Genomic DNA, 13,806 nt, shown 5'->3' with positions numbered 1-13,806 from the left:
TCATCTCCATTAGTATACTTTTCTTGAAGTATAAGGCTTCAACTATCAATATCAATTATTATTACTATTATTATTGTTGTCCATATTATTATTATTATTATTATTATTATTATTATTATTATTATTATTATCTCAATTAATCGTTGGTCTACCATACAGTTGTGAAAAATAATTTCCCTGAGCCCAATAAGTTCTTCAGTTGTTTAATTTGTCCATCCAACTATCCATCTATATATGACAAAGAAAACCATAAAATATTCATATTTCAGAAGAAGTTGGAACCAGTAAATTTTCAGTACTCTTGTCAGAGCGACTTAACGATTAATCGATTATTAAAATAGTCGCCGGTTGCGATCGACTAGTGATCGTTGCAGCTGTACAAACTACGCAAAACGTAATTAGGAAGTTACACCTGAGAAACTAAGTTCAGGGCAAAATCGCCCCCCCCCCCCCCTCCCCACAATCACATAGACCGTCGCGAAACTGTGACGTCACACCGGCGGGGTCCTCCATGAACTGGTGTCTCCACGTGAGAGTATCAACAGCATGATGGCTGGCATGTAAATTCAGCTTTCGACTAGTTGGATTTTTGTGAAGATTAAACACCGAACAGTTTGTCTTTAACGAAAGGTAACCGGAAACGTTCGTATTTGAAATGGCGCGTTAAATCTCTGTTGTTGTGGCAGGTTTTACGTTCCCTGCTGCTGTTATCTGTAGTTTGTTTTGGCTGCAGGTTAGCTAGAGCCTCTCTTCTAGTTCTAACTCAGCTGACAGGACATTGAGGGTGTAATGTAACTGCATCGTTTCTGCACAATATCACAGCTACTTGTTTGTCTGTGTTGATGTGTGTTCTTTGATTTCTCAGTAGCAGGAAGACGATGGCAACAGTCCGCAAGAAGGTAGACAACCGGATCCGGGTCCAGATAGAGAATGGGGTCGCTCTACAGCATCGCACCATGTTTGTGGTGGTGGGAGATCGTGGGAGAGATCAGGTAATCTTTCCTCACGGAGAACAGGCAGTGACATTTAAAGGACAGGTTCACAGTTTTTCTTAAAACAACAGTCAGATGCTCAAATGAACATTGAAATAGGTTTTTCTTGCTGTAATCATTTCCCCTGACCATTGCTGACCATTAGAAGATCCCTTCATAATGCACCTATAGTGTAAGTGATGGGGGCCAAACTCCACAAGCCTCCTTCAGTGCAAAAATGTAAATTTTATCTGAAGCTTCAGCTGTACAAACGAGTCAAATCAAGTAGATATCTTTCAACATTACAGTCTTTTTAGTGCCAAAGTCCCTCTTTTTGTTACTATACTTCTACTGCAGCTCAGCAGGGAAACAAGAAGAGGGAATTTGATGCTAAAAAGACTAAATGTGGCAGATATATAAGCTTCAGATAAACTTTTAAATGCATTTTTGCACATAATGACTGTGTGGACACACTGTGGATTTTGGCCCCCATCACTTACATCGAAAACACATTTGAAGGGGATCTTTAAATGGCCAGTATGAAGAGAAGGAATGATTACAGCAAGGAAAACCTCTTTCAGTGTTCATATGGACACCTGACTGTTGTTTTAAGACAGATTTGAAAAATCATGAACCCACCCTTTAATCTGTAAAGGCAGCATTGTGTTTGTTTTAAGATTACACTTGTCTGTTTTCATTAAGTAACAAACTTAATTTAATCTGTCTTTGATCCAGGTTGTCATTCTGCATCACATGCTGTCTAAAGCTACCGTCAGAGCACGACCCTCCGTACTCTGGTGCTACAAAAAAGACCTCGGGTTTAGCAGGTGAGCATGAACTCCTCACAGAGATTAAGGTGTTTGTCATTTGTTGTATCAGACTGGAGAGATGATTTGATTTGTCAAATGTGTCTGAAACAGCAATCGGAAGAAGCGTATGAGGCAGCTGCAAAAGAAGATTAAAACCGGCACACTGAATCTGAATCAGGATGACCCGTTTGAACTCTTCATCGCTGCAACCAACATCCGCTACTGTTACTACAATGAGACACACAAGATCCTGGGAAACACTTTTGGCATGTGTGTCTTACAGGTGAGTCTTTCTCCTCTGTGGTGATAGACATGTGGTTAATCAAACAAACAAAAACAAAAAAAAGTCAAAAGACCAATAAATTAGATTTAAAAAATCAATGTTTCAATCAGATCTTTATTAGGCATCTTTGTAGACACAAATGTATTATCACTCAGGTTATTGTGACTTGCATGATCTCTTGTATTGGGAGCTATAAGTTCAGTGTGCAGATCTTCTGCCTGTAAATCAGCAGTTCCCAACTTTTGGGTTAAAACCTAAAACCCCCCAAGTAGTCCTGAGATGATTAACAGGATACAAAAAGAAAAAAAGTTTTCCAAAAAAAGATGATTTTTTTTTTCAGACATTTCTGCAATCTCTGAAATCCTAGAACGTCTCTGAGAAGTGAAAAGCGAAAAGCACTCTGAGTTTGAGTTGCTCTCAGCTCATATGCAGAGGACAGTGCTTCATTTGTACGTAGGCTTGGACATGAGCATCTGCCAAATGAGTAAATATGTAAATATGCAACCTGAGATGAGGGGTCACAATGCAAAAAAGATTGTGAACTGATTAATATAAAGTCGATGTGCTCAATATATTTGACTTTTAAGAGCTTTTGTTTTCCATGTCACACAGGATTTTGAAGCGCTCACTCCCAACCTGTTAGCAAGAACTATTGAGACTGTAGAAGGAGGCGGTATCGTAGTCATACTGCTACGGACAATGAACTCTCTTAAGCAGCTGTACACTATGACTATGGTAAGTCTAGATCCTGCTCTTTCACCACACACGTCTCTCGTCTCTCTTTGCTAGTCTGATGGCAAAATCTTTGTGGCTTCGTTTCCCTCCAGGACGTGCACTCTCGATACAGAACTGAGGCCCATCAGGATGTGGTGGGAAGGTTCAATGAGAGGTAAAATGCTGCTCAGGCTTTTATAGAATTTGGTGTATTTTATAAAGTGAAATGAAAGAAATTTCTTACATTATTATTAAGTTTGTCTCTTCTGTTTATAGGTTCATTCTGTCTCTTGCATCCTGCAAAAACTGTCTAGTCATTGATGACCAACTCAACATCCTGCCCATCTCCAGCCACATGGCAAACATCAAGCCTGTTCCTCCAAAGACTCAGGTATTTATACGCTCAACTAAACTCCACCTAAAGCAAAGGGGGGGGAAAAAAAGCACTATTCACAATTTTTTGGTTACATGCTCTCTGATTCCTGACCAGTTTTCTCTTCCTCTTCAGGAGGACGGTTTGTCTCCTCGAGAACAGGAGCTGAAGGATCTAAAGGAGTCTCTTCAGGACACTCAACCTGTGGGTGTGCTCGTGGATGGCTGCAGGACCATGGACCAGGTTAGAAGCTCAAGTAACAAACACTTTGGAGTTCAAGAATCATGACGTGGTTCCTGAAAATGTCAATAGTTGTCCCTTTTTAAGTCCTAATAAATGTAATATCCAAGCCTTGTGTTGTCCTCTAGGCCAAGGCAGTGCTGAAGTTTATTGAAGCCATCTCAGAGAAGACCCTGAGGAGCACCGTGACTCTGACTGCTGCCCGTGGTCGAGGCAAATCTGCAGCACTAGGGCTGGCTGTTGCTGGAGCTGTGGCTTTTGGGTACAGATAAATCCTTACAGTGTCTCTAAATCACACATATATCACACATATATTTGAGATTATATCACCTCCGATAGTTACCAGTGATTTCTTGATATTTTTTACAGCTACTCCAATATCTTTGTAACCTCACCGAGCCCAGACAACCTTCACACCATGTTTGAGTTCGTTTTCAAAGGCTTTGATGCTCTACAGTATCAGGTAGGCTGCCTGAGTGTCTCCTCTGTACTGGCTGTGTTCATGTGTGTGTGCACGCCACTTCATGTCCTCTTTTTGCATTTGTAGGAGCATCTTGACTATGAAATCATCCAGTCACTGAATCCAGAGTTCAACAAAGCAGTGGTGCGGGTGAACATCTTCAAAGAGCATCGACAGACTATTCAGGTAAACAAGACCAGACTGCTCTTTTCTATTTCCTGTTGGGAACAGTAAAAAAAGTGAAATACGCAAATCTGATCCTGTTCCTGTGTCCAACAGTACATCCACCCAGGTGATGCAGTGAAACTGGGCCAGGCTGAGCTGCTGGTCATTGATGAAGCTGCAGCCATCCCTCTGCCTCTGGTTAAGAAGCTGCTGGGACCATATCTGGTTTTCATGGCCTCCACGATTAATGGGTAAGTAATAGGGCTGGATGATATTTACAGAACCAAATAATACATTCATTTTGACAGAATAACTATGCATTGACCTGCTAGGTAGAGGTAATGACTGTGTGCATTATTTGTATGTCTGACTTCTCTTTTCCTTGATCTGTGCAGGTATGAAGGCACCGGACGCTCCCTCTCCCTGAAACTGATTCAGCAGTTGAGACAGCAGAGCACGGACAGCCAGCAGAGCATGTCGGCAGAGAACAGGAACACCAACACAGCGAGGCTAGCAGCAGGTAGGTATCTCAAGTGTTTTAGTGTATTCAGTGTTCTCCTGTCACATCTGACTGACCGCTGTTTATCATCTGTTTCCCGCACAGCTCGCTCCCTCCATGAGGTTTCTCTTCACGAGTCCATTCGGTACGCTCCAGGAGACGCTGTGGAGAAGTGGCTGAATGAGCTGCTCTGTCTGGACTGTCTCAACATTCCCAGGCTCATCTCTGGCTGCCCGCTTCCACAGACCTGCGACCTGTATCCTTCATTTACTTTAAAGGGCTTTCAATGACCTCTGGCCTAGATTGGGTCTGCAAAGGCAACACAACAACAACAACAAAAACGATTTAGTGTTCTGAGTAGTGAGTGTGTATATTGATCTGGTGCAGGTGGATAAAATGAAAGCGTTGTTGCTTTTAACATCCAGTGAACACAATAATTTAGAGATTAACCAGTGTGTATAAAAAATTGACAACAGTGAGAGGTAGTGCTACATCAATTCAAAACCACAGATGTAAACCTACGTCAGTGACAAATTTGTCAAAAACTAAGATTTGGCACACTTATTGAAGACATCTACACTTATCTATCAAGATAAAATAAGTTGCAGTTTCTTCTGCTTTTGATCTTAACCCACACTGTGCAGGTATTATGTGAACAGAGACACTCTGTTCTGTTACCACAAGGCATCTGAGGCTTTCCTGCAGAGGTTGATGGCCCTCTATGTGGCATCACATTACAAGGTGAGATATTTAACTTGAAATCAATTCACTTTGCATTTCTTCAGAGAGCATAATACCCTACAAAGTGTTGTGCTACCTGTGTGTATCTGCTGACTTAATGTTTTTTTTATCCACTTCCAGAATTCCCCGAACGACCTGCAGATGTTGTCCGACGCTCCGGCCCATCACCTCTTCTGCCTCTTGCCACCTGTTCCTCCCACACAGAACTCACTGCCTGAGGTCCTCGCTGTGGTGCAGGTAAGACACTCTGAACCCATCAGCCTTTTATTTATTTATTTTCCCAACTGTCTTTAATTTACTAGCTGCTCCACCACCATTTCTTACAGTTTTCTTGTGCTTTTTTGTGTCTATTATTAAGCTTTATCTATTCAGGAAATCTCATTGAGATCAAGATATCTTTTGCAAGAGAGAGCTGAGAACATGTTACATATACACAGAATCACAACAAGACGGTTCATTCTCATTACAGTCACAAAAAAATCATTATACACACTCACAGATGCACTACTTAAAACAATCACATATTTTCTGAAGAATAGCAGCTAGTAAAACTTCAAAGAGGAAGAAGTGTCTTTAACTTTAAGCTGTGTTGCAGTTCATTCCAGTAGTAAGGTGCATAGTACCAGAAACCAGTTTTCCCCAGAACTCTTAAAGCCAACCTGCTCTGTGATCTGGTGTGATGGTTATTAGCTCTGAACTCACCTAAAGATGTTAAATAACTCGACAACTTAGATAGCAAGGCCGTATAAATGAAGATACAGGTATGCCGGTGCCTTCTAGTTGCCAATGTCGACCATCCGACCTTTTCATATAACTCACAGTGATGAGTGCGATAGCTGTCTGCTGTAATGAATCAAATGGCACTGTAGTAGGAAGCATCCAGGGGTTTAAAGGATGGTGGCAGCAGCATGAGCATACAGGATATCTCCATAATCCAATGTGGACAGTATGGTAGATTGAATAATGTGTTTTCTGCTTTGAAAATAGAACCAAGCAGATCCGTCACAAGAATCTAATTAGAATTTTTTGTTTTTTGAGCGAGATGTTCAACATGAGTTTGGGAGGACAATCTGCGAATTTATAATGCTGCACTGTGTCAGTTAGTTCTTCATTTAGAGCATGGATAAGTGGTCAATGGTTTGTGCTCTTGTGAAATGCACACATTTAGTCCTTTTTGAGTTTAGAACAAATTTTACATCAGAGGTCTGGAGGTTGTCAAAATCAGACTGTAACCTGGAGAAGGCCTGGTCTGCTGTAGGACCAATGGCATAAAAGATGGTATCATCCGTATAAAAATGGACATTACTGTGCCGAGTTGGTCTATTATTATTGTCTATTATGACAAACTAGTTTATTGACTTCACTGATGTATGGATTTCTTCTTCTCTGATCCCTCAGGTTTGTCTGGAGGGGGAAATATCCCGACAGTCCATCCTTAACAGTCTGTCAAGAGGGAAAAAGGCCTCAGGTGACCTCATTCCCTGGACTGTGTCTGAACAGGTACACACACAGGTCACAAAGCCTTTGAGAAAATTATTACAGTTCTTGTTTCTACAGTGCAATCGTGAATCCTCCAATCATCTCTTCACAGTTCCAAGACCCAGAGTTCGGCAGCCTCTCTGGAGGCAGAGTGGTGCGAATAGCTGTCAATCCAGACTACCAAGGGGTGAGAACTTATAAAGGCTTCAGCGAGTTTTGTCCAGTTTTTTTTAATTCATCCAGATGTATGTAACTGGGTTTTGACTTGTTCAACAGATGGGGTACGGCTCCAGAGCGCTCCAACTGCTTCAGATGTACTATGAGGGCAAGTTCCCCACAATGGATGAGAACACACCCTCAAACCACAATGAAATCACCTCCGTCAGCAGTGAGGTAATTCAGTCAAAGACATAAAGTGTATTTTAGCTTCATCTGAGAGACATCAATTCCTCATATGAAGTGTAACTATTAGATTAGATTAGATTAGGCAGATTAAACACAGAGGCTCTGTTGTTGTCATTGGTTGTCCAGGCCGTCAGTCTTCTGGAGGAGGTGGTCACTCCACGGAAAGAACTCCCTCCTCTGCTGCTGAAGCTGAGTGAGAGAAGAGCAGAAAGACTGGACTATCTAGGAGTTTCCTATGGCCTTACCACACAGCTGCTCAAGTGAGTGTCCTTTTTAAAAATGGAGAAAGGGAGGAGGGTTGTAATATTTTTGCAGATTTAGATTTAAAAACTAATTTTGCAATCTGACAGGTTCTGGAAGAAAGCAGGTTATACTCCAGTCTACTTGAGACAAACCCCTGTAAGTATTAAACAAATAGTCACCTTTGTATGTTTTAATATATTTCTGTGAAGTGTGCATGTGTCACATGCTGTAATTCTTTGTTTGTGTGGTCATATATAGAATGACCTGACAGGAGAGCACTCTTGTGTGATGGTGAAAGAGCTGAATACAGATGAAGCCCCGGAGCAGAGCCAGTGGCTGTCGGCCTTCTGGAAAGGTGAACTTTCATTACTTTTCTTGAGATGCGTTTTTTTTTTAAATTCATTATAGTCCTCCTAAACAGTTTTTGTTTGTCTCAGATTTCCGCAGGCGCTTCCTGTCTCTCCTCTCCTACCAGTTTAGCAACTTCCATCCGAGCATGGCACTCAGCATCCTTCAGAATAAGAAGACCAAGGAGGAGATGAGCAGTAAGACTATTCTACGAATGACACTAATCTGACATCAGCATCTTTCCAGACCTGAGCTGACTTGTCTCTGATCTCCACAGCACTCAGTAGCTCCCAGCTGGCAGCTCATTTCAGCCCTTATGACCTCAAACGTCTGGAGTTGTATTCGAGGAGTATGGTTGACTACCACCTCATCATGGACCTGGTCCCATCCGTGGCACGCATGTTCTTCCTCAAGCAGCTCGGTGACGTCTCCCTCTCAGCTGCACAGTGTGTAAGTTTTCCCCTTGTTTTAGGGATCTCAGATGTTTTTTTTTTTGTTTATTTGTTTTTTTAACTGTGTGAACAGTTTTGTTGTCATAAATATTGACTGTTCCTCTTCAGGCGTTACTGTTGGGTATAGGATTGCAACACAAATCAGTGGACCAGCTAGAAAAGGAAATTGAACTCCCAAGCTCGCAGCTCATGGGCCTCTTCAACCGTCTCATCCGGAAGTTTGTGCAGGTGAGTTAACACCAATGGTAGAAGTCATAATGGAAAACATGGCATAAAGATGTCATACATCCTACTATTTTAAAAAAAAGTTCAACAACTTAAGTACTCTTTTGTTCTTGTCTTTTACTATTGCAGGTCTTTACCAGCATCCAAGAAAAAGCTATTGAAGCTGAGATGACAACAACTAAAGAAGTTACCATGGAGCCAACTGTCCGAAGCCTTAATGATGATCTGGTATGTTGTTTCTCAGTATTCGAGTGATAGCAAATGACTAGAATTTGTCTAAAAATGCCAAACATGCTGCTTTCAGCGTCTCATCCTTTAAAATAAGGAATTAAAAAATGTCAACTTGACTTTTGGGCTGTTGTGATGTACATTTCACAATTCTCTTTTTTTTTTTGGCTTAAACTTGTTTTAGGAACTAAAAAAAAAAAAATTGGTTTTCACTCTTTTAACAGAATGAGGCAGCCAAGGAGTTTGAGGAGAAACACAAGCAGGATATAGAGAAAGTGAAGGAAATGGATCTGGAACAGTGAGTATGAGCTTGGTGTTGGTCATTATTTGTGTAGACGTTACAGGGCAATGTTATGTAGCTTCCTCTGCGTTTACAGGTACAGGATCCGTGGAGATGATGAGGAATGGGACCAGGTGTTGAAGAAAGCAGGGAACACAAGTATCATCAGCATAAAAAGGTGCAGTAACATCCAGGATCTTTGGAAACGCTGTATTAGTACTTAGAAACATGTTTGTAATTATGTCCTACTCCCAACAGTGACAAGAAGAGGAAACTGGATGGGGGAAACGCCATCGCAAGCAATGGGGGTCCCCAGCACGGGAAAGTAAAAAAGAAGGAAATGCAGCACGGCAAATTCAAGAAGAACAAGGACAAGCACGGCAAATTCGGAAAGAAGGCGTAACAGTAAATAGTGCTGCAATGACAGGACTGCGTGTGGATATGAGACGTCAACATATTTTGAAATTTGGAGAACTATATCTCCAAAGGAAGAGACGGACTTGTTGATACTGAAGAGCACCCAAAGGACTTGACATCTGCTGAAAATTTTTTTTATCCCTTACAATTTGTTTTAATTTTGCTCTCCAACTACAGGCATTTCTACATTGTCATTACATATTTGTTGTTTTCTGTTGTGTGCGACATTGTGCAGACATCAAATATCATTAGAAAATAACACACTTACACTTGTGTTTAATAGGAACCATTTACTTGCTGTTATTTCAGACATTTATTTCACTGTATTTTTAGAGTGAACTTTCAGTTAATGTCATGATTTCTACAAAGACTTGTAAAAAGTGAATGAAAAGGGTTTGTTTTAAAAACTGAAACCTGAGGTATATGGATTGGCTTTAGGCTCCACTGAATGACGTGATCATCACTTGAACACCTGAGGCTGTAAATCTGTCCACTTCTGTCTGAGCTGCTGTTTCACCGTCTCTGGTGCGAAGATGCAGTCTATGGCCTGCTGGGAGAGCGTCCACACGGCTTCATTACTGAGACCGAAGGTTGAAGCTGCCAGCTGATATTCCTGAGACAAGTCTGTACAGAAGACTCCTTTATCATCAGTCTGCAATGTGACAAAGAATAAAAATCATTAATGGTGAACTATTTCTCTCTAGCAATTAAGTGTCATCTCAGGTTTAACATAAATGTTCTTTTTTTTTTTATAAAACAAACAATAAGAATTAAGACTCGGTATTGAACCTGAATTGTGTCCAAAGCATTGTGTGTCAGAAATTCAAGAACAGAATATTGGCACCAAATGTTTGCTCGTTGTCTTTTTCAGTAATTTTCTTCCATGAATAAAATCAAATGAGTTAATTTTCATATCCTAATAAGTATACATTTTTTGTGAGTATTTGTATTACAGTAAGTGTTGCACTTGAAGTTTGGCAAAATTTGATGAATGAATGAATTTCTGCTTTAATGTGTATAAAAAGTGTTTTACACACATCAAAACAACATCATTCTGGTATCAGGATAAGGGCTGCAACTAACAATTATTTTTATTAGCAATTAATTTACCTTTTTTTTTTCAATTAATCATTTCAGTCTATAAAATTGCAAAACTGTGGAAAATTTCCAACATTATTCACTACAGTCCACGGTGATGTCATCAAATGTCTTATTTGTCCAAAAGAAAACTGTCCAAAACCCAAAGATATTCAATTTTCTGTGATTTAAGACAAGAAAAAGCAATAAATTCTCAAATTTGAGAACCTAAAATTATGATTAATTGACTAATCATTGCAGCTCTAATTAGGGTGGCACTGGTATCAACATTTTTGAATGTTACCCTTCCCTAATCAGAAATAAGAAATAGAAACTTACACAAATCACACTTGGGTGTCCCAACTGGTACCAGTATTTAAAGTGATGTTTGGAGTAATTCAGTACAGTTTGTCCTTTGACATTCGATGTCAAGCACAGCTCTGAAAGAAAAGAAAGATTTGGACATTAACTTAAGAGAACTGTTCAAACCACAGAGTATTCATCATTTCACCTCAGTCTTACCTAGTGGTATGTTGTTCTTCATGACTTTGTCAACAAGGCTTTGAGATCCACCCACTTCTGGATGCAGGAAGGTGCCGTGACCAATCCTGTCTGGAGGAAGATTCAACAGCAAATCCGACTCCTCCAGCTGTGACGGCACCTGCAACAGTTTGTGTTGTAATATTAATGCATTCTCAGATAATGTGACTACATATAAATAACATGAGAAAGTTACAGCCGTACTTCAGAGAGGTGCAGTGATAACTTCAGTCCACAGTTCTTGGCCCTCTGTAGGGCAGGAAGTAGGTCTTTGCCATGGCCCACCTTAAAATAAAAACATTCATTAACATGTCAAGTACTGTGACATAATCCTGTAGCAATGCCCGGTGGTGGAAAAACACAAACTTTAAAATTTGTTATCTCACTAAATAATATTCATCTAGACAGTTTTGATATGATTTGAGGTCTGAAAAACTCAGCAGAATTTTAAAACAATTCATCTTTACAAATATGACAAAACAGAATCACAGAAGATAGACCATGTTGTGAACTGATTAAAGTGAGAAGAGGTCCAGCAACTGAAAAAGAAAACTGTCAACACCAAATTATAAAGAGTAATTTGACTTATTTTTTGCCATTAAATTGATGTATTATGTAATACATCAATTTAATGGCATTTTGCCAAAAAGAGAAAGAAAAAAAAAAAAAGCCACTGAGCTCCATACCGGGTGAGTCGAAGCTGTAACCAGCTGCTACCTGGATAGAAAGATTGCACTCTCAGTAAGAAGCAAAACTCACTTCTGTCACACTGATTAAATGTCCTTTTTAAAATAAGCTTTTTGCATTTAAAATGTTACCTTCATGAATGTTCAAGACAACTGACAGTAAATTAGACTTGGGCATCTAAAGTAAAAGTACTCACTCAGAGTATGTGATGCCCTGTGAGAAGTACTTTAACATTATAGCTGGTCTAAATGGTACATTTCTTGGAAATGTTCTTTTTTACTTTCCACCTCTGCAAGCTACAGACTGGCTGACTAACCGTTGGGTCCCCACTCAGGTCGAGTCCCACCACCAAACCATCAGAGGACAGCATGAACTCCTCTGCCAACTTCACCGTCTCCATGGCAACTTCAGTCCCATTCCTGCGGTCAATCGCCACCAGGAACCTTCAGGACAATGTGGTTTGTGTTCAAGTTGTTGGATCAAAGAGGTAAAACAATTTGTAGTTTTCTGGTGGTTTTACCACATAGTGATGGAGGCTGATGTGTGTCCAGGAGAGGCAACACTAGACTCTGCTGAGATACATTTCTAGACTTGTTGCTCACTGGAAAAAATACAGGTTATTCATCATGAGCCTACCTGACATCGATGTCCACTCCCTCGGTTTTACACTGCTGGATGGCTTTAATGACAGTTTCAACATATCTCTGTTTTGTCAATCCTGGGGGAAAAAAAGACAAAACACTTGTAATAATGTTGAATCATGACATGAAGGTTTTAGGCTCCCTGTTGACATTCCTTACCCGTATTTTTCTCCTCTCTTGGTGTACTTCTCAGCTCTAAATACTTGACACCATCAGCTGCAAACTCTTTGATAACATCTGTGGCCACCTAGAAAGAAAGAAAGAAAGAAAGAGAAGGACCTGTTACTTTTATTCTGGACAAAAAAAGATTAAAAACAACAACACATGAGTTCTGAACTGAGAACCAGTCCTCACCATCAAGATATCCTCCTGCGTGTCCACCAGCTGATGAATGACCTTGAAGACCTGAAAACACCTGCGGACATACGCGCCATGTTGTGTCAGCGACCCACTTAACAAAAGACCCTCACCCCCATTGTCAACCTGCTTTTGTCTGCAGAAATACAGCTCATGTAGATCACACAGAGACAACATCTACTTAGCTTTTGCGGGACTGTTTCTACACAACTGAAGGAAATACATGAATGAACGAACTGATGGATTAACCGTTAATTAGACTTGAATGAGTTTAAACAACCCTGCTAGTTATTCCTGTTAAAATTGAACTACAAAGACAAACTTGTACGCACTCATCTAGTGTCCTCCGCTGGCCTTTTCCGATAGCAGTCATGCTGTGCTCAATGTTGAGATGTGGCTTTCGTTTGAGGAGTTTCTCGATGGTTTGAAAGCTCACAGATCCGTTCAGGTGAGCGTGAAGCTCCTGGTGGCAGCCAAAACGCTGACGTTAGCATGTAGCTATCCATCACAAACGTTAACCACAATTACTCTCTTTAAACTTTAACATTCTCCATCTTCTAAACGTTTTTTATTTGTCACGACATTGTTCACTTACCACTTTTGGCAGCTCCCGATAAAAGACATCCGCCTCATTATCCATCACAAAGTAAAAAAAAAACAAAAGCCTGAGCTAGTCCTCGAGCCCTGAGTTGTTTTCTGTCTGTCACATAACGCTGACAGACTGCCTGTGTTTTCAGTCTACATTTTCCTGTGACACCAGCATGTGCAACACAGAAGGAAGCCCCCCCCATCAAGGTTCCGCTACTTCCGCTGTGCTAACGGCGTACTTTTCTTTACGAACAACTATTAGTATTTTGACTATTTCCGCTGCGTAAGACTTAATTATTTCACTCTACAAATTTAGAAGAAAATGTGCTTTTTTGACTTGACTGTATTTATCTAATGACTAATTATTAATTTGGTTGTTGGTTATTTGATTAAATTATGAATTAAATTACTTTGTAGAACAGTCATTTTTGTACAAAACACATGGTAATATCATAATAATAATAACTTTATTTATATAGCACTTTTCAAAACACAGTTACAAAGTGCTTTACAATGAAAACAGAACAAAACATAAAATGCAAAAACAGAAACAAAACTGAAAGCCATAAAAACGAAGCACATTT

The 13,806-nt window shown here is 40.2% G+C and overlaps 2 protein-coding genes across 3 annotated transcripts; one reads left to right on the top strand and one right to left on the bottom strand.

The window, feature by feature from the left end:
- Positions 1-482: 482 nt before the first annotated feature.
- Positions 483-9,712, top strand: nat10 (N-acetyltransferase 10). Of its 2 annotated transcripts, none has more exons than XM_044357035.1 (29): positions 483-630; positions 866-992; positions 1,707-1,798; positions 1,892-2,063; positions 2,676-2,798; positions 2,891-2,952; positions 3,054-3,168; positions 3,286-3,393; positions 3,519-3,652; positions 3,760-3,853; positions 3,938-4,036; positions 4,130-4,266; positions 4,411-4,535; positions 4,620-4,770; positions 5,159-5,255; positions 5,376-5,492; positions 6,654-6,755; positions 6,847-6,921; positions 7,011-7,127; positions 7,266-7,399; positions 7,490-7,538; positions 7,641-7,737; positions 7,820-7,927; positions 8,008-8,180; positions 8,291-8,410; positions 8,537-8,635; positions 8,860-8,933; positions 9,013-9,093; positions 9,174-9,712. In XM_044357035.1, the coding sequence occupies exons 2-29, from the start codon at positions 879-881 to the stop codon at positions 9,316-9,318; spliced, it is 3,114 nt and encodes a 1,037-aa protein (XP_044212970.1). In that variant the 5' UTR covers positions 483-630; positions 866-878; the 3' UTR covers positions 9,319-9,712. The 2 variants fall into 2 exon arrangements, with proteins under 2 accessions (XP_044212970.1, XP_044212971.1); XM_044357036.1 differs by having other exon boundaries at positions 488-630; positions 869-992.
- adal (adenosine deaminase-like) lies at positions 9,608-13,398 on the bottom strand. Its single transcript, XM_044357037.1, has 10 exons — positions 13,230-13,398; positions 12,967-13,097; positions 12,632-12,692; positions 12,437-12,524; positions 12,273-12,354; positions 11,953-12,079; positions 11,154-11,234; positions 10,932-11,070; positions 10,749-10,849; positions 9,608-9,984 (listed from the first exon to the last, which is right to left on the bottom strand). The coding sequence occupies exons 1-10, from the start codon at positions 13,272-13,274 to the stop codon at positions 9,793-9,795; spliced, it is 1,047 nt and encodes a 348-aa protein (XP_044212972.1). The 5' UTR covers positions 13,275-13,398; the 3' UTR covers positions 9,608-9,792.
- Positions 13,399-13,806: the final 408 nt, after the last annotated feature.

The sequence above is a fragment of the Thunnus albacares genome, chromosome 7 (assembly GCF_914725855.1).
Source record: "Thunnus albacares chromosome 7, fThuAlb1.1, whole genome shotgun sequence".
NCBI lineage: Eukaryota > Metazoa > Chordata > Actinopteri > Scombriformes > Scombridae > Thunnus > Thunnus albacares.
Note: the sequence above shows the minus strand (reverse complement) of the source record. Positions and strands in the feature narration are given on the sequence as shown.

Coding starts and splice junctions, on each gene's coding strand:
- adal (XM_044357037.1), bottom strand. CDS start 13,274: ATGGATAATGAGGCGGATGTCTTTTATCGGGAGCTGCCAAAAGTG. Junction 12,525..12,631: donor CGCAGGAGGATATCTTGATG/GTGAGGACTGGT, acceptor CTTTCTTTCTAG/GTGGCCACAGATGTTATCAA. Junction 9,985..10,748: donor GACACCCAAGTGTGATTTGT/GTAAGTTTCTAT, acceptor GTCACATTGCAG/ACTGATGATAAAGGAGTCTT.
- nat10 (XM_044357035.1), top strand. CDS start 879: ATGGCAACAGTCCGCAAGAAGGTAGACAACCGGATCCGGGTCCAGATA. Junction 4,536..4,619: donor CACAGCGAGGCTAGCAGCAG/GTAGGTATCTCA, acceptor TTTCCCGCACAG/CTCGCTCCCTCCATGAGGTT. Junction 5,493..6,653: donor AGGTCCTCGCTGTGGTGCAG/GTAAGACACTCT, acceptor CTGATCCCTCAG/GTTTGTCTGGAGGGGGAAAT.